General features: G+C 43.2%; 1 protein-coding gene across 1 annotated transcript; it reads left to right on the forward strand.

The window, feature by feature from the left end:
* Positions 1 to 1,454: 1,454 nt before the first annotated feature.
* Positions 1,455 to 20,826, forward strand: LOC141299013 (uncharacterized). Its single transcript, XM_073829293.1, has 4 exons — positions 1,455 to 1,476; positions 2,567 to 2,665; positions 19,787 to 20,327; positions 20,421 to 20,826. The coding sequence occupies exons 1-4, from the start codon at positions 1,455 to 1,457 to the stop codon at positions 20,824 to 20,826; spliced, it is 1,068 nt and encodes a 355-aa protein (XP_073685394.1).
* The last annotated feature ends 418 nt before the right edge of the window (positions 20,827 to 21,244 follow it).

Below are 21,244 nucleotides of genomic sequence, written 5' to 3' on the forward strand. Positions count from 1 at the left end.
CTTCCAGAGACTCCGCTGGTTCCGCCCAGCCTTCCAGAGACTCCGCTGGTTCCGCCCAGCCTTCCAGAGACTCCGCTGGTTCCGCCCAGCCTTCCAGAGACTCCGCTGGTTCCATCCAGTCGTCCTGAGATTCCTGTCTGCCCGGTTCTGGTCACGGAGCTCATGCATGGACTGTTCCCACCCACCCTCCCTGCTGCTCCAGTCCCGCCACCTCTGTCTCCTGACAGTCCCTCTGCTCACCCACATCCCACCTTCGGTGCAGAGGACTTGCCGTGGGACTGCCAGTCTCCATCGGTGTCCAGACTGAGGGATCCCTCACCATCACCTCCAGTCTCAGAGTCCTGGACTCCACCTCGGCCCTCCGACCCTGCGGCTCCACCCCGGCTCTGTGCTCCCTCGTCTCCGTTGTCGGCCGTCGGCCCACCAGCTCCTCCGGGCTCCATCGTCTCTCCGGCTCCGCCCCGGTCAGTCGTCGCCCCACCAGTACCCCTACATGGACCTGGCCCTCCATCCCTCCCCCTGTTCCGCCTCCGCTCCACCACCCTCCAGGTTGTATTATGTGGTTAGAGCGTCTGGAAGCCGCTCCTTGGGGAGGGGCTCTGTCATGTATCTGGTCTGTCTTCTCATCATGAACTCTTGCACACACATTCTGGACTGCAATCCCCATAAGCCACTGCACCAATCACTGCACACAGCTGCTCCTTGTTTCCCACTGAACTGATTGCTGCACACACCTGTTTCACATTTACCCACATGCATTTAAGCCACAGACACACACACTTCCTTGCGAGGTCTTATTGTTCCTATGGTCATAATTCTAAGCGTGTTTCTCTGTGTTGGATTATCTGTGTATGACTCTGGACTGTGTACCCCGTTGATGATTCCTGCTTCCTGCCATTGCGACCATTGCATGTCTATCGAACTGTTTCCCGGATTACCTACGTTGTTCCTGTTTTCTGGTGATTATTCTGGCCTGTTGACGATTCTAAATAAATGCTGCAAATGGATCCGCACGTCTCTGACTCCTCCTCGTGACACTTGTTTTGTTAAATAGATGATAACAAATTATATTTCAGGGATATTTTAACCACTCAAATAAGAAATCTCCATGGTTTCCATTTTAGAAATCTGGTTACCTTTCTTTCTGCACTTTAATAGTGATTAATAGACGATTTTTCCACATTCAAAGTGTTTAAATAGATGCAAACATTTCCGTGTATGTTACAGCTTTTAAATAACTGTAAAGTGATAATTTTATCTAATATAGCAGTTTAATACTTCATCTAGGGTTAAAGAACGTTAACACCTGTAATGACACCTGTTCTGGCAAAATGAGTGTAAATGCGCAAACTTAAAAATATCTGTAAAATGATCTAAATTTGTAAATTTTCTGAGAGGATTACCCTGCTGAAAAAAACAGCTAAAACCAGCCTACGCTGGTAGGCTGGCTTAAGATGGAAGTAGCTGTTTTAGCTGGTTTCCCTTTTTCTGGAAAACCACCATCATTCTAATGCTCTCCATTGACTTTGTATTGCGGGAAGCGGACTCCTTGTCATTTCTGACTTCTAACAAAAAACAGAACAAGGTGTAAAAGCTGCTATGAGACGAGGTGTACCGTAAACAAGCTAAAAAACACAAACTACGTTTTTATAAGCTCTTGACCTAAAAAACACAAATAGTTGTAGATGTCAGGGTATTTCATGTTGGGCCATTCAGTTGGATCGTTTCTCCAACAAAGCAAGGTAAGGAAAAGGTGCACTGACATTGACCAATAAGTAGTAAAACACATTGCTCTCTACTTTTGTTCTGGTTCTTAAACACTCTTTTTTTTTAGGTCGACAGCTTATAAAAACACAGTTCTGTGGTTTTTAGCTTGTTTACTATACACCTTTATTTAATAGCATATTTTAGACATTGTTCCGATTTTTTGTTATGTATGTCCTCCTTTCTTCAGTTGTAAGGACATTTTTTTTTTTTTGAGGAAACCATTTCAGGATTTTTCTCCATATAGTGGAGTTTGAACTTCTAAAATGCAGCTTCAAATGGCTCTAAACGATCACAGCTGATGAAAAAAAGGGTCTTATCTAGCAAAACGATTGTTTATTTTCTTTTAAAAAAAAGACAATTTATGTACTTTTTAACCTCAAATGCTCATCTTGTCTAGCTCTGTGTGTACTCTGTGTAGAGATTAAAAAGTAAGTAAATTGTAAAATAATTCGCTAGATAAGACCCTTCTTCATCGGCTGGGATCATTTAGCTGCATTTAAGCTGCATTTTGGAAGTTCAAACTTGGGGGCACCATAGAAGTTCATTAAATGAAGAGAAATCCTTAATGTTTTCCTCAAAAAACAATTTCCTTACAAATGAAGAAAGATATGAACATCTTGGATGACAATGGGGTGAGTACATTATCTGTAAATTTTCGTTCTGAAAGTGAACTATTATACTCTGAGATGCACCCAGATTTAGTTTGCATTAATTTCTGTTAATTGTTCTGATCTTAATTATGACTGATTGTCCAAACAGACAGAAAAACTCCTGCTGAAGCAACTGAGATCCCCGTGAGGCACTGTTATAAAGATGGCACTTATTAAAGAGGAGGATGAAGACATAAAGATTGAAGAAGTATTCATTGTGAAACAAGAAGATGACGAGGAAGAAACAGGTTTGTTTTTATTCTCGTTAATAATATTTTTATAATAAAGAGTGTCATTATTACGGTGGTTTTATTTAAAAATGGAACTTCATGTGGACAAAAATATGTTGAGATCAAATGACCAGACACATACTAATGTGCAGCAGAGAACTATTTGATTAATTTCTTAGTTTGATTGTTAAAAAAAGGCAATACATGCTGCTATATTTTGTACTTTCTTGAGGTGATACAGAAGCTCAAAATTCTTACTAATAACATTTTATTAACTAGACTAGACTAGCTTGTACATGAGTGAACCCAATCCTCCCTATTCACAAAATACATCAAAAATGGATTCTTTTTATTTATTTATTTTTTTGGTCAGTGGTTAGGAAAACACGAATATTCCTTTCCTTTAATGCGTTGAGCTATCGCTCTTTCTACGTAACATCTAAATCAGTCAAATCATGAAGCTGACATATACAGTCTCCTGCCAGTCTTGCTCAACACTGCTCTTTACTGAATGTTGTTCAGTAAAGAGCAGTGGTCGTAGCTGGTTAAAGATGGGAGTAGCTGGTTTCCCAGCCTGACCATTTAAGACCAGCCAGGAAAAATGGCCAAAATCCCTCTAAAACCAGCCTGCTGACCAGCTAAAATCAGCCAACCAGCCTAGGCTGGCAATAAATAACTAAAATCGCCAGTATGTGACAGTAAGTGGTCTTAATAAGTGAAGCGTCTTTCATTCATTCAGTAAGTACTCATATCAGTACTCATATTTTAAACATGAAAAGTGTTGTTTCTGTATCAATCTTTGTACAGAATGTGTCAATATTTGTTCTTTGCTATTAAGTGCTACAAATATACTTAAAAGACACTTAAGTACATGCAGTAGCATACTTTGCAGGCATCCTATCATACGCACACTGCTGGTATGGATACAGTCAGTTTTGACTGCAAGAGATGAGGTAATTTGATGTCTTTGATTGTTTAAGGCACTCCCATTTCCCTGTTTTAGCATAAAAGCGGCATTTTGCTTGTCAGAAATACATGCTCTGTTTTAATGTTACTTAAATTGGGGTAGAACTAAATGAATGGCAAAGCTCAGCATTTTGTTCGCGAACCCCCTTCCGTCACCTCGTATACCCCAGTTTGAGAACAACTGCTATAGAGTATCCCACAAAAGTGAGTACACCCCTCACACAAATTTAGTATATTGTCTTAAGGGATAATACTATAGAAATTTAACTTGGATATATTTTATAGTCAGTGTGCAGCTTGTATAGCAGTATAGATTTACTGTCCTTTGAAAATAACTCAGCATACAGCCATTATTGTCAAAATAGCTGGCAACAAAAGTGAGTACACCCGAAGTGAACTTGTCAAAACTGTGTCCAAAGTGTCAATATTTTATGTTAGCACCATTGTTATCCAGCGCTGCCTTAATCCTGCAAGGCATGGAATTGACCAGAGCTGCACAGGTTGTTGCTGGGATCCTCTTCCATATAATGGCATCACATAGCTGCAGTACATTAGACACATTGTGCTTCTCTACCTTCCACCTGAGGATACCCCACAGGGTTCAGGTCTGGAGACAAACTTGGCCACTCATTCACCTTCAGCTTCCTCAGCAAGGCGGCTATCATTTTGGTGGTGTGATTGGGATCGTTATCATGGAAAACTGCCGATCTGCCTGGTTTCTGGAGGGAAGGCACCGTGTTCTGCTTCAGAATGTACAGTACATAATGGACTCCATGTTTCCCTCAATGAACTGCAACTCCCCAGAACCAACAGCACTCATGCAGCCCCAGACCATGATGCTACCACCACCATGCTTGACTGTAGGCAAGACACAGTTTTCTTGGTACTCTTAACCAGGGCATCACCACACATGCTGGACACCATCTGAGTTGATCTTATAGTCTCATCAGACCACAGAACATGGTTCCAGTAATTCATGCTCATGGACAGGTTGTCTTCAGCAAACTGTTTGCGGGCTTTCTTATGAGCCAGATTCAGAAGAGGCTTTCATGTGGGATGACGCCTGTGCAAACTGACTTTTAGCACTGTGCAGCGTATGGTGTGAGCACTGACAAACTGACCTTTTACTTCTGCAACCTTTAAAGCAAAGCTGGCAGCACTCATGCATCTGTTTTTTGTTTTTTTGTTTTTTTGAAGCCAGGTTCTGCACTTGATGCACAGAACAGTCAAGCAGACAAAAACATAAACATAATGAATAGGACATGTGGCTTTACATGGCTAAACAACATACTGCTGTTATCACTTAGGGTGTACTCACTTTTGTTGCCAGCTATTTTGGCAATAATGGCTGTATTTTTAGAGGACAGTAAATCTATACTGCTATACAAGCTGGACACTGACTACTCTAAAATATATCCAAGTTTCATTTCTATAGTATTATCCCTTGGGAAGATATACTAAAATGGTTGCTGAAATGTAAGAGGTGTACTTACTTTTGTGAGATACTGTATGTTTCTCATCCCCCACCCCATTTTTGTATTATTGTTTGTTGACAATGAAACAGAAAAAGGGGGTTTGGAGCGTTTTGGGATTTTTATGAATGCACAGACAAAAAAAAGTCACAATTACAAATACATTTTAAAATCCAAATACTGGTTAATGGCTGGTAAGCAATATTTTGGCCTGTGCATTTTCTCAGTTCGGTTGCTGTTGGCAAGTGATTTTTTTGTAATCTTGTTTGCTTTCCTCCTGCTTTGTTGTTCATGTCTTACTTTCTTTAGTCGTAAAGAAATGTTTTTTGAGGAAAACATTTCAGGATTTCTCTCCATATAGTTGTAGTGAACAACGGTCGAAATGGCATTCCAAGGGTCAGTTTATGGCAGGCCCCCTTCCCTATCTGCCAGGGTGGAGGGAGATGTGCCACACTGTGATTGGATCTTGGTTGAGGAACATAAACAAATGTTCAGAAACATCAGATAAGATGCCAAGACAACTACCAGACACCTCTAACAGAACAGGAAGAGAGACCTTCTGCAACCACGACCACCTAAGAGAGGACTTCTCATTGGATTACGGATTGACCCTCTCCAATCCTAAGGTTTGGGAATGACTGCCATAAAAATTCCTTCAGGATGCAACAGCAGTGGCCGAAACAAAGAAGGCCACAAAGATCCATCCAAATCCATTCATACATATGTTTGGGGACCTTAAATTGATGTAAACTGCAACAGATTCACTTCACCCTTTGGTAAAGTACAGTGTATGTTGATGGCCATTGACTGTTAACCTAACAGTTCACAGAAGCAGGCGTATTAACATATTATGATATGAATAAGTGATTGTTCAACAGTTTTCTATCATGTTTGGACTCTTTTTGCTCCTCATAATGTGGGTAACAATTTGAAAGAGGTTTGGTAAAGAAATGTTGCATTGGGTAAATTGAAAAAGACACTGTCTAACTTTGTACTCTACTATATGCAAATGAGTTCCACACTAGGGCGGGTAACACCATGGCCACCTCAGACACAAGTGGCCAATCACATTCCTGGAATGGAGAGGCGCTAGATTCCAATCTCCTCCTCATCAAAAAGAGATAAAGGTAGCCTCCAAAAAGACACTCCTTGTACTGCGTCTAAGTCCCGTAAGGGAAGAGACATTAACAGCTACACCGTTCTGAGTCTGAACCCCGCAAGGTTAAGACATTAGCAGATACAAGGTCCTGAGTTTCTGGCCTGACGAGGAAAGAGACTTCAAGACAGCTAAGGATCCACTCAGCTCTTGAGTAAACCTTCTATACTGAATTCGGCTGCCCTTCAGTTGCAAAGGACCCAGCAGTGACGGACCCCGTCTGACTCCTGCCACTCCGAAAGCAGCGCAGCCCAGTCCGCAAAGGACCTCCACATTGGCAGACACTGCCTTGAACACACGGATCCTCAACGACGCAGCCCTGCTGCAAAGGACCCTGTGAGAATCCATCTGACCCAGCTGCCCGGTCCACGCCCTAAGGACCCTCTTTGGCACAACAGAAGTCAAGCATCCTCCAGGTCAGCGCCTCGACGGCTACCGGAACGCAACTCTGTGCCCTCCCCACTATATGCAAACCGCATCACCAGTGGAAGACGTCTCTGCCGCCGGACTGATCACCCGACCAAGTGGAACGTAACTATAAACTTACCAAACCTCTCTCCTAAAGACCTTGGCTTAGTTTATACCTGCAGCCTATGTTTTCTAACCTGTTTAGATAACATTTACTTGTGGTCAGCATTACAAATGATAGCTATATTGTTTGTTCAAAGATAAATACGCAGTTATTTATCATTAAACCTACCAGAGCCATTAAGTGGGTTTCCCATAGACAACATTACCATAGAAATCTCTTATATTGCTACTTTCAGCTCAACAGCATTGCATTCTGCCATTCTGCGTTCATTCCATTTTGTTAGTTTCTACACTTTATTTGGTATCTTCTTTCACATTTAGTTGCCTATTATCTATTAGCAGTGTGTATTCATTTATTGGTTTATCACTAGTGTTGTATTTACTCTTGCATATCTATTGTTAATAAATTTCATTAATTTTATTACAATTGTGTTTTCATTGTGTTGATGATTCAAGGCTCTACTAGCTAGCTAAACCACCAAACTTTCAGATAAATCAGTTGACCAACTCCTTCCAGGGTGCAAGTCTCAATTTACTGACCTATTGCCAAATTAACAGTCTTTGACTGATACACTGAACCCAGCGAGGTGGGAATTGGTCATCTGGTAGACTCACAAATGCACCTTGAGTGACGTGTGACCCAAAATCACAGCATCATTGGTGACGTGAGCCCCGTTTACTACATAATTGGCGTCCCTGGGTGGGCTAGCTAAGATTGAAACGAGCCAGTTGATTTATCAACACAAAAGAATTGACTTAAAGATTTCAAGAGTAATTACTTTAACAGGAAACTAGGTTCCTCAGTTTGGTCAGTTACTATTTGTAAAAGCAGGTGGTTCCTCCCAAGCCTGATTCATAGTTTCCTTACTCAGCTTTGTGGTACTATTTGTGAATAGGATTTGTTGCAGTTGAATTGTTTGCAGTAATAAGAGTTGTGGTTAAGTTTTGGACCATTTTACAGTGGCATAGATCTGGTAAAGGTTTCCTCACTCTACTGTTAGAATAAGTTGTAATTTTAGATTATAGCTAATTGATTCTAAAGTATAGCCAAAGGTTGCTATACCTTGTAAGTCTATCAAGTGAGTCCTGGTGAAACTTAGATGAGTGTCAGATAAGGGTAATTTCCTCTGACAACGCGTAGCCAAGTGCTAAAGCTTTATCACTAGTAAGTGTCACTTACATTGTCTCAGTGATTCCAACTAATAACACTTTTGTGGCAAGCGTTAGGACAGATTAGTCGCTAAGTGCAGTAGAATATCTGTTTTAAAATGGCTGAATTAACCCTGCCTGAAAAGCTGGTCGTAGACCTGACCAGTGCTGTGAATCCAGGGTACATAGAAACGCTTAAGGGCTTAACCTATGAAGAAATCAGTCTCAAGACAGCACAGCTAACAGCTGAAGCTGCGGGCCAGGCCTTAAAGGGCCCCACGCTAGCCAAACTCCTCTCAAGTCTAGCACTAAATTGGGCTGCTCAGTTAACCCAAGCTATAGACAGAGTATCCCTTGCCAACGAACAGGTAAGAGACAGGGATATGAGAATCCAGGAGCTAAAGAGTGAGCTGGCTGATCTGTGCCAGGCAAACGACCATTTGAAGGTCGAAACTGTTAGGCTATCTGCAGAGAAAGAAGACTTGCAGAGTATCACTGACAGCCAAGAAGCAGAAATCAAAAGGTTAAAAGATAAAAATCTAGACCTAGAAACTGAGTGTGAACTACTCAAAATTGACGATTCAAGTCCAGGCACCATACCTGGTGACCAGGACGTAGCCGCTCTGCAAACAGAACTGGCTCAGGCTCAAAATGATTTGTCAGCACAGGCAGACAAACTAAGGCTATTGAGTAGGAATGAAAAACAGGTTAAAGATGAATTAACGTCAGCCTTGTCTGAAATCTCTGGTCTGAAAGTGGACTTAGAAAAAGAGCACAAACTTTACATTGATGCTCGTAAACAGTCTGAGTTGTTTAAACAACATCTGTACCGATCAGAACAGACCCAAATCCAACTTAGGGAGGATTTAGATAGAGCAGATGATAAGTTGCTAGAAGTCCAACACAAGCACGATAGAATGGCTACTAGAGCCAGAGAGTGGGCAGATAAAGCTGTTGTTGCAGAGCAGAGGCTAGAGGAAATAGAGAAAAGGATGGAGCAGTTAGACATAAGTAGGGACACGCCCCTTGAACCTGAACCACCTAGTGTGCGCTTCAGCTCATTTTGCTCAGTAGTAAAAGACCCCCTACTGGGTAGCCCCTCACAGCAACAGCGTTATCAGTCCCATAGTAATGCTGCAGCACCGGGTGACCTAACCGTCTCCACTCCCAGCCATTCTCATGGAACAGACGCTGAGTCCCCAGCGTGGGGAAAGACTAGTCGCCCCATTCCTGATTTTCCCAGCCCAGCACTATCCAAGGATAGCCGACTGCGGCAGCTTAGGGAATTAGCACGTGACATTGAAGTGTTTAATCCTGATACTCCCGGAAGCAATATAGAGTTGTACCTTAAGGATGTGAGTTATGCATTGTCTTATATCCCTGAGGCCACTATGGCAGATAAACTCCTCCTTCTGAGGAAAACAACAGTGCGAACTGTCCACGGTTTCATGGAGAGACAAAGTCCGGCCATTGCTGGTAATTTCCATGAACTGTGTAGGGCCCTGAGAGCAGAATATACAATGTACCAGAACCCGTCTACTTCCAGACTCTCTGCCTTGCAGACTAAGCAAAGTCGCTATGAGTCACCCAGAGAGTATTATGAACGCTTACGCAGAGTGTATTTTGCTGGTGCAGATTCCCCTAGAGCCGAAGAAGATGTGATGTTTAAGAGCTTATTTGTGAGTAATTTGCATCCTACCATTAGGAAATCCCTCTCACTTCTGGTAGATGTTGATCGCATGACTGCAGCAGAGTTAAGACAGCTTGCCATGCGGGCCTGGGAGAATGAGAAGTTGCACACAGACAAGAAAGACAGGGAGACAGGTGCCCATGTGTTTGAACTGCGAAATGACAGTGAGGCTCCTCTGGAGCTAGAAGGGTCAGAGCTTCCCCAAAGTGGAACTGCGCGGACCAACCGCTCCTCTTGGCCAAAATCTGGTGAGTCCACACAGGACACCCAGGGCCATAAATCCTCCAGTAATGGAGGATACAAGAGAGGCAGGCATGCACACAGAGAGGAAAGGCAGAGGAGACCCAGAGATAGATCAAAGGACAGTCACAAACAGGGCAGTCAGAAGAAAAGGGAGTCCAAAGGTACTGAAGAAAGGGACCAGGTAAATTTTAAGCAAATTCAGAAAATGATTGCTAAAGCCCTCCAAGACCTTAAGTCTGAGGAGAACACTTCCAAGAAGGAGAAAGACCCTCCTTTTAAGCAATGACTAGGCCAGGACCCCTCCCCTCCCCCACCTAAAGTGTACCTCATAGGGTGGGGGGAAGAGCCAGGGAAAGGGGAAAGTAGGGAACAGATTGTGAGGCCTAACCACTCACATGTCAGCAGACCCCACCCCAGTCTCTGTCAGTTTCTGGGTGACTTGACACAAAAGGGCAGGGCTGGAAGGATTTACATTTCTGTTTCCATTGAAGGTGCCTTAGTATGTGATGCGCTGCTAGACACTGGCTCAGAAATTTCTTTAGTGTCACCCGGACTGTTTAAAGAGCTTACCCAAGCAACTAACTCACTAGGCAGGTGGCTTAAGGTAGAGAGCTGTCAGATCAAGATAACCAGCTACACACAAGACCAGGCCCCTATCAGTCAGAGGGTTTGGGTGGAGTTAACTTTTGGTGAAATGAAAATAGTTCACCCTCTCTATGTTGTTGGTTTTAATACAGAACAGCTTCTTATCGGCCAGGATTTGTTAGATAGACTCGCACCTTTGATTGACTATCACAGCTGTCAACTATGGGCACAGGTCAGAATCCCACAGCCCATCAGAGAGACTAGCTCCAGTCAGAAGTCCTGCAAGGCTGTCGAGGTAGGAAAAACATCTCACGTTAGACAGCAGACAATGCAGGACTCCAGTTTCAATGGAGAAACACCTGATGCGAGGGACATGCAAATCTTAGCAGGCACAGCTCACGAGAACAGACTTCCCTTGCAGCTGTTAAAGAAGAAAGATGCATTTTTGTGCGCCCTGGAACCTCATAACACTGAGGTGTACAATCCCCATGTGGTAGGGGGCATACACATCAATGATGTACCTGTCAACGATGCTGTGGTTACACTCTGGTTAGAGAAGTCAGCAATAAGTCAGGAACTTTATATGCAGCTACAGGATAAATGTTGCATGACCCCCATGGTGGGAAAGAAAAAGGAGCTGCGGCTTTCCAGTTGTCCCCTGACAACAGTTAAGAGTGTTGGAGTCTTCTCAGTCTCTCTTAAGTTTGGCCATAAACAGTTCAAGCACTACATGCTTGTGGTACCTGACCTGCCACACTCAGTATACATTGCTTCTGATGTGTTAGTGAGACTGGGAGTGCTGTTAGACACAGTCAACAATGTGTTGTGGTCCAGGGCAGATACTGGTCCTAACGTGCTATCCGGTGATTCTAACAACATGCGTTCTGGTCAGACAATCCCTCAAGCATGTCAGGTAATGAATGAGTTCGAATTGGTGGTTCCTGCCCAAACGGCAGAGGTCCCCGTCAGGCTTATCATTAAAAGGGGTCAAGAACTGAATCAGACGGTGCTAGCCTATTTCCAGCCCTCTGCTCAATTTTGCAAATTGGGACTCACAATCTGTGGGAACCCACAGCTTGAACTGTACAACCGCTCAACTTACATGCTGGTACAAAACCTCACAAGAGGAAGTATCCACATTCCCCCACGCACCCCTCTAGGGTATATAATTGATAGCTCTTTTCATGATTTTGAATTAACTATTCCTGTCATAGGAGAGCTTCCTGATTTGCCGATAGAGAAAGACAGCTATGAGCAAGTGTATCTCACCTACCCTACAAAAATGATTTCCATCACACCCCATCCAGCTGTGATTGAGGGGACTATGTGCAGAGTACACTTTGATAGTGAAGGCGAGATAGTGGTACATACTGTGATGGCCCAGGAGCCACCCGTACCACTGAATGATAAGCAAGATGCGGAACCTTGTACTGAACCATACCCTGGTTTTGAGGCAGAGGTGCAACAACAGTTAGCACAGGCAGATGCTCTGGACACAGAGGTCCAGCGTCAGGAATTACGGCAGGTGTTTTATGAACACCAGGAAATCTTTTCTAGGGATTCCTATGATTGCGGTGTCACAGATGTCCACACTGTCCGTATTCCCACAGATCCAAATGCCCCGCCTACCTTTGTGCGTCAGTACAGAATCCCACTTGCTGCTTTTGACTCTATTCAGGAAATTATCGATTCCCTGTTAGAGAAAAAGATAATTCGTGAATGCAACTCCACTTACAATTCTCCAATTTGGCCGGTCCTAAAGCCGAGTGGAAAGTGGCGTTTAACTGTAGATTACCGCCAGCTCAACAAACAGGTTCCCCTGTCACGTTGGCCCATGATACATCTTGACCAAGAGTTAGCCAAGGTGACAACAGCCAAATATTTCTCCACAGTGGACGTGACAAATGGTTTTTGGACAATGAAGGTAGACCCTGCAGACCAGTACAAGCTAGCATTTTCCTTTGGAGGTAGACAATTCACTTGGAACAGGTGTCCGTTTGGCTATTCAAACTCCCCCGCAGAGTTTAATATATTTCTACGCAAGGCAATGAGTGATGCAGCTACACGCAGCAATGTAATTTTTGTTGATGATATCCTCATGCGTAGTCAGACCTGGCCAGATCATGTAGCTGAGATAAGACATGTTCTCACCCAGCTCACTGAGGCAGGTGCTAAACTGTCATTAGCCAAAGGACAATGGTGCAGAACCAAGGTGGAGTATGTGGGACTGACTGTTGGTCCTGATGGTATCCAACCCCAGACTAGTAGAATTGAAGCAGTAAAGAATATCAAACCTCCCACAAACGTCTCTGAACTGCGTAGCTTCCTAGGAGTGTGCAATTACTCGCGTCAGTTCATAGAAGATTATGCAGACATAGCCAGACCATTTCATGAGCTACTTCAGAAAGACAGAGAATTTAGCTGGGGGGAAGGACAAGCACAGTCCATGAAAGAGCTGAAAGAGAGATTGTGCACTGCTCCATGCCTAGCCTACCCTGACAAAGACAAGGAGTTTTTCCTTGAGGCTGGTTTCTCTGAACACTGCCTCAGTGCAGCACTCTCCCAAAAACATGACCAAGACAAGCGGGTTGTTGCCTATGCTAGCAGAGCACTCAGCAGTGTAGAAGCTAAATTCTCAGACTGTGAGAAAGCCCTGCTCACTACAGTATGGGCAATTGAACATTTCCGTAGCTACATTGGTGGCCAGAAAGTCATTGTTGAGACATGTCATCAGCCTGTCCAGTTCCTAAACAGCCAAAGGCTTAGGGAGGGGAGAGTCTCAAACAGTCGCATTGCTACATGGATGATGGCTTTACAAGGTTATGATGTAGAGGTAAGGTATGCCCAGAACAATAAGATGGCACTAGGCCAAGGATTAGCTGCATGCCAGCATTGCAGTGATGGAGAACACACTCCTGAAGCCAACATGGTAGGCACCACACCCTCGCTAATCTCAAGCCATCATTACTATGATGAAAATGTCTGCACAGGCCTTCCTAAGGCCTACATTGATGGATGCTCTTATCACCATGAACAACACATTCAGGCGGGGGTAGGGATAGTCTGGGAGAACGACACCCCCCGTGGTGCTCAGCAGTTCTCCTTAGGCTCTAAGTCTAGTCAGTACGCAGAGATCGCTGCTGCACTCATAACCTTACAACAAGCAGTGAAGTATGGGATCCGGGATTTAGTAATCTGTTCTGATTCAAACTATGCCAGGCACAGTTTTGTCTCTCACTTTCCTCACTGGAAACAGAATGGTATGAAAAATGCTAGAGGAAAGGAAGTTAAGCATAAGGAGTTGTTCCTTGCTTGTGATGTCCTTGTCAGTCAGGATGGCATGACCGTGTACTGGAAGAAAGTAAAAGGGCATTCACAAACTCCTGGCCCAGACAAAATAGGTAATGATGAAGCTGATAGACTAGCCAAAGCAGGTGCCATAGCAGGTACCCCCTGGCAGTTCCAGAATGAGTGGCTTCCAACAACAGAGCCTCCTCTTGTAAGTGTTAATGCTATCACACGCAGACAGGCCAAGAACACAGTGACAGCCCCTGCTGACACCCCTCAGGCTGTAGTGATATGCAGAGAGCTAGCAGATACCGACCTTATTGCTATGCAACAGCAAGACCCTGTGATCAGCACTGTTTACCTATTAATTTCTGACCCAGTAAAACATCCCATAACTGAACAAAAGTTGGCAGAGTCAAGTGACCTGAAAACCCTGTACCTTATCAGACACCACCTGAGGTTAGAGAAGGGTTTGCTAGTATATGCTCCTGATGAGAACACACCGCCTCGATGGGTGGTCCCAACCGCCCACAGAGGGGTTATGCTCATGCATGCCCATGATGAACCCTGTGGAGGCCACCGGGGGGTGAAGGCGACACATGAGACCCTTTGTCAGGTAGCATACTGGCCACAGATGAAACAAGACATTGCAGCTTATATCCAAGGTTGCTTAGTTTGTTGTCAGTTTCAGCCATCAAACCCCCATCATAGAGCTCCCCTTCAGCGGGCAGGTATCACCTTTCCATGGTCTAACCTCCAGATGGATTGGATTGGCCCTGTAGTTAAGATCTCCAAAGGGAGAAGATCCCCTGAGTACAAGTGGGTCCACTTTAATCAGATTAAGTTTTATAAACCCCACATGGGAATACAAGGGGTAGCTACCACTCAGGAGTAACTCCTGCTGAAGCACATAGATCCAGGCAGTGTAGAGAAATCTATACTGTGTCAGGCACTGGAGCCAGCGCACCGGTGACTGGTTGTTGTACTTAAGCGTAGTGATATTTGGTAGTTGTACTCGAAAGTTGCGTTGAGAAGTAGTGAAGTGACACTACGTATATGTGTAATTTCAGAATGAACCTGCTCTGCATAACCACTCTGATCTGTGTACTCAATGCAGCCCAGCCCCTGGATATAGTACGATCAGGCCCTCCAACTGGCATTGTACTCCAGGATGCCCCTGGAATTTTAGTGACTGACTGCTATGTGCACACTCAGAGAGTATTTGTCCGGCTGGACCCTGCTGACGTGTATAAGAAACATGTCACCTCAGGGGGGACGGTACCCTGGCATGCAGCCCAATGGAGTAAGGATAACATGCGCAGTTAGACACAATCCACATGCTTAAACAGCTACAGAAAGTTACCATAACACAGGAGGAATTAAAGGGTGTTAGACGCTCAAAGCGCTCCCTAGGTACAGTGCTGACAACGGCATCCGCCTTGGGCTCACTTCTCTCAGTTGGTACTTCTACAGTTAACAGCGTTAGCATAACCACTTTAAGGAAGCATGTAGAAGGTTTAAAAGGAGAAATGCCTGAGATACAAGAGAAATTGTATGCTCAGCAAAAGCAGCTGCAGCAGATGGACAGGACATTAGAGGGTACGATCCTTGCCATAAATCAGCATACAACTCTGTTGAACTATACTATCCACAGTATAGGCAGGATAGTGGATGTCATACAATATGACTATGCCCATGTCCAAAGGGTCCAAATACTTATGCAAGACTTGCTAAGAGAAGTTAATTTTGCCATTGACAATTTAGCAGCAAACAGGATCCCTTCATACTTGGTACCGGTTGAGCTAGTGACAAATATTCTGAATCTGGCCTTGCATGGAACCACGCAAACACTGCAGGTACATTTAGCTTACAGCCTGGGAAGTGCCATACCAATTCACGTTAACCCAGAAGCTAAGGAAATTGGTTTCCTGTTAAATCTCCCAATAATTGACACTAAGAACATATACAGGATAAAATCAGTGTTAAACTTAGGGTTCTGGTCTCAAGATGTACACATAAAAATTGAGACACCCGCACTGATAGCTTACCAAGATGAAAATCCTGACATGTATCTGGTACCTAATCTACATCTATGCACAGTTATCAAAGACATTCACTGGCTGTGTCCCAGTAAACCTTTCGTGAGAGACCCTGTTGAAAGTCTATGTGGCATTAAAAGGTTAACTAAGGATGACGAATGCAAAGCTGTTGTGACACACAGGGAGGATGTAACTAACACGCAATTTGAGAGAGCAGGAAATAAATGGCTGGTTAACACCCCTGTGAGTGAAGCCATAGTGACACACGACCGTTATGATACAGCTACTACAATACACCTCCTTAATGAGACCATGCTAATTCAAATCCCAGTAGGAGCAATTCTCCACATTGAACATGTGGCTCTATACCATCTTGATACAGACATGCATGACATGGACTTTGAAATAGTTGATTCCTTTAAAGGACACACACTAGAAGTGGATGAGTCATTTAGGAAGCAAATCCTGTTTGAGGGACCTAAATTAGCAAAGATAAGCCTCCAGTTAGGTAGCCTACGAGCTACACCTGTAGAGTTAAAACATAAGAAGGTGCCATTCACTTGGGGATGGGATATCAGTGACAGCCTTTTGCTTATTCTAACACTATGTGGGTGGGTCACAGTGGGCCCCCTAGGGTGGATACTGTACCAGCGAATCCACAAATTGCAGGCTAATCTGGCAGGACAGAGAAGGGTGAGACCTAATGAAGCTCTGGAGCTCAAATCTGCCATGTGCAGGCCACTACCTGAGCTTTCTCCTACTATGACTAGTAACGTTGTCTAGATAAAGTAGTAGAACACTGTTTAGTCTCTATACCCACTCACTGAATAGCCCACTACAGTATTCCTTGACACTGATCACACCTTTCTTTCCTTACATGTAGATTTATAAGTAACCTGTTTGTAGTATTGAAACAGGATATCACTATTATACTCCCTTAAATTTAGTTATGTATACATACTATTGAACTACAGCATACTCTAAAATGCCAATGGTCGAAGGATAAGGTGAGGTGTGTTTGTCCCCGCTGTTCCCTTTCAGCACCCCGACCCGATCAACGACTTTGGGTCCTCGATCAGTCCGGGTAGGGGGGAGATGTAGTGAACAACGGTCGAAATGGCATTCCAAGGGTCAGTTTATGGCAGGCCCCCTTCCCTATCTGCCAGGGTGGAGGGAGATGTGCCACACTGTGATTGGATCTTGGTTGAGGAACATAAACAAATGTTCAGAAACATCAGATAAGATGCCAAGACAACTACCAGACACCTCTAACAGAACAGGAAGAGAGACCTTCTGCAACCACGACCACCTAAGAGAGGACTTCTCATTGGATTACGGATTGACCCTCTCCAATCCTAAGGTTTGGGAATGACTGCCATAAAAAATCCTTCAGGATGCAACAGCAGTGGCCGAAACAAAGAAGGCCACAAAGATCCATCCAAATCCATTCATACATATGTTTGGGGACCTTAAATTGATGTAAACTGCAACAGATTCACTTCACCCTTTGGTAAAGTACAGTGTATGTTGATGGCCATTGACTGTTAACCTAACAGTTCACAGAAGCAGGCGTATTAACATATTATGATATGAATAAGTGATTGTTCAACAGTTTTCTATCATGTTTGGACTCTTTTTGCTCCTCATAATGTGGGTAACAATTTGAAAGAGGTTTGGTAAAGAAATGTTGCATTGGGTAAATTGAAAAAGACACTGTCTAACTTTGTACTCTACTATATGCAAATGAGTTCCACACTAGGGCGGGTAACACCATGGCCACCTCAGACACAAGTGGCCAATCACATTCCTGGAATGGAGAGGCGCTAGATTCCAATCTCCTCCTCATCAAAAAGAGATAAAGGTAGCCTCCAAAAAGACACTCCTTGTACTGCGTCTAAGTCCCGTAAGGGAAGAGACATTAACAGCTACACCGTTCTGAGTCTGAACCCCGCAAGGTTAAGACATTAGCAGATACAAGGTCCTGAGTTTCTGGCCTGACGAGGAATGAGACTTCAAGACAGCTAAGGATCCACTCAGCTCTTGAGTAAACCTTCTATACTGAATTCGGCTGCCCTTCAGTTGCAAAGGACCCAGCAGTGACGGACCCCGTCTGACTCCTGCCACTCCGAAAGCAGCGCAGCCCAGTCCGCAAAGGACCTCCACATTGGCAGACACTGCCTTGAACACACGGATCCTCAACGACGCAGCCCTGCTGCAAAGGACCCTGTGAGAATCCATCTGACCCAGCTGCCCGGTCCACGCCCTAAGGACCCTCTTTGGCACAACAGAAGTCAAGCATCCTCCAGGTCAGCGCCTCGACGGCTACCGGAACGCAACTCTGTGCCCTCCCCACTATATGCAAACCGCATCACCAGTGGAAGACGTCTCTGCCGCCGGACTGATCACCCGACCAAGTGGAACGTAACTATAAACTTACCAAACCTCTCTCCTAAAGACCTTGGCTTAGTTTATACCTGCAGCCTATGTTTTCTAACCTGTTTAGATAACATTTACTTGTGGTCAGCATTACAAATGATAGCTATATTGTTTGTTCAAAGATAAATACGCAGTTATTTATCATTAAACCTACCAGAGCCATTAAGTGGGTTTCCCATAGACAACATTACCATAGAAATCTCTTATATTGCTACTTTCAGCTCAACAGCATTGCATTCTGCCATTCTGCGTTCATTCCATTTTGTTAGTTTCTACACTTTATTTGGTATCTTCTTTCACATTTAGTTGCCTATTATCTATTAGCAGTGTGTATTCATTTATTGGTTTATCACTAGTGTTGTATTTACTCTTGCATATCTATTGTTAATAAATTTCATTAATTTTATTACAATTGTGTTTTCATTGTGTTGATGATTCAAGGCTCTACTAGCTAGCTAAATCACCAAACTTTCAGATAAATCAGTTGACCAACTCCTTCCAGGGTGCAAGTCTCAATTTATTGACCTATTGCCAAATTAACAGTCTTTGACTGATACACTGAACCCAGCGAGGTGGGAATTGGTCATCTGGTAGACTCACAAATGCACCTTGAGTGACGTGTGACCCAAAATCACAGCATCATTGGTGACGTGAGCCCCGTTTACTACATAGTGGACTTCTATGGTGCCCCCAAGTTTGAACTTCCAAAATGCAGTTTAAATGTGGCGTCAAAGGGCTTTTAATGACCCCAGCCGAGGAAGAAGTTTATTATCTAGCGAAACGATCAGATATATACTTTTTAATCTCAAATGCTTGTCTTGCTGAGCTAGACAAGACTTTGAGGTTAAAAAGTATATAAATTGTAATTTTTTTTTTTTTTTTTAGAAAATAACATTGTTTGCTAAATAAAACCCTTCTTTCCTTGGCTGCGATCATTTAGAGCCCTTTGAAGCTGCATTTAAGAAGTTCAAACCATATAAATCCTGAATGCTTTACTCAAAAAACATAATTTCCTTACAACTGAAGAAAGAAGGACATGAACATCTTGGATGACAAGTGTATGAGTACATTATCTGTAAATTTTTGTTCTGAAATGTGCATTTCTCAAATCTCTCACAATTGTGATTTTCATGCTGCCCAAATGTGGTTTACATACATGACACTATTAATCTTAGTTAAAAATTACAGAAGTTTCCCCCAAAATCCCAAGCATACCTTTACGTCTATGTAATGCTGCATTTAAAAAAAAAACTTGATTCCAAGTTTTCAATGAGGAATTAAAACAGTAGTCAAACATCAAACACTTCAAACATCCCCAGTAGAACACATTTTGATGTTTTCACATATCCAAGACTTTCTATAAATGTAAACTGGGGTGTCAAGCTCAGCTCTGCAGAGTTTAACTCCAATTCTAACTGAACACACCTGAATCATGGTCTTCAAGGTTAACTTATTAGAGGTGTGTTGGAGCTTTACTCTGCAGGACTGTGACTCTCCAGAATAAATGCCAGATCTGGGCCATTGTTGCACTCTGTTCTACTGTTGCTTTTAAACAGGGGTTAACTTGTATTTGTCTCTTTTTAGAACTGGTGGTGCCCAGAATGGAGAGTGAAGTACTAGATGAAATGCAAGATGAAGATCAGTATTTTATAACTGGACGAGAATCAATTAGTTGCTCTCAGACAGAAAATACTTCAAGTAAAACTCATTTCACCTGCCAGTATTGTGGAAAGAGTTTCAGTCAACATGGAAACCTTATAGTCCACTTGAGGATTCACACTGGAGAGAAGCCTTTTACCTGCCAACAGTGTGGAAAACATTTCAGTGAACATGGAAATCTTAAAGTCCACATGAGGATTCACACTGGAGAGAAGCCTTTCACCTGCCAAGAGTGTGGAAAATCTTTCACTAAAAAAGCAGCCCTCAAAAGCCACATGAACGTCCACACAGGTGAAAAGCCCTTCACATGCCATCTGTGTGGAAAACATTTCAGTCAACAAGGAAGCATTAACAGGCACATGAGAACTCACACTGGAGAGAAGCCGTACCTTTGCAAACTTTGTGGAATAGGTTTTACAACCAAACCAAACCTTGAGTATCACATGAACATTCACACTGGTGAGAAGCCATATGCATGCGATCAGTGTGAAAAGAAGTTCAGTCATAAGGGAACCCTTAAAAAGCACATGGTGGGTCACTCAAGAGCTTTCTCTCTCAGTTTTATATGCCATCAGTGTGGAATGAGTTTCTCAGACAGTGATCACCTTAAAAATCATGTAACATCTCACATTGGAGAGAAGCCGTTCATGTGCAGTCACTGTGGAAAGACTTCCTCAAACAAGACAAACCTAAATCTACACATGAGAATTCATACTGGAGAGAAGGATTATATCTGCCCTTACTGTGGAAAGACTTTCAGATTTAGAGGAAACCTTCGGGCTCACATGAGAGTTCACAGCGAAGAAAAACCTTTTACCTGCCTTTCATGTGGAAAGAGTTTCACACTTAAAGGAAACCTTACCACTCACATGAAGCTTCACACTGGAGACAGACCTTCTGCAACCTTAGTTTCACAATCAGAGAAACCTGACAGATCATTTGCAAACGCATTCTGGAAACACTGACAAGTTTAGAAGGAGCAATTTTAAAAATCACTCTGAAGGTACATATCTGAAGGAACATATAGACCTAGAAAGGTAATTTATAAACATGAAATAAACACCGTATTTCAGTTTTTTTTTAGCTCTGAAATAGCTCTGAGACTGCAGATATAAAATGGCACCAGAAAAAATTTAATTATTTGAAGGCTGAAATTATTGACTGAAACCGTGACAAATATTAAATATAAATTCTCAAGTGAGTTATGTTGTGTGTACGTACAAGTTCCTTCTTACTGAACTGTCCACTTGTACCAAGAAATAGTAGGCTAACAAGTCTGGTATGAATTTCAACAAGTACAGTGGGGCAAATAATTATTTGATACACTGCCTATTTTTCAAGTTTTCCCATTTACAAATAATTGTGAAATCTGTAATTTTCAAT

This window comes from Garra rufa, chromosome 23, assembly GCF_049309525.1.
Source record: "Garra rufa chromosome 23, GarRuf1.0, whole genome shotgun sequence".
Lineage (NCBI taxonomy): Eukaryota > Metazoa > Chordata > Actinopteri > Cypriniformes > Cyprinidae > Garra > Garra rufa.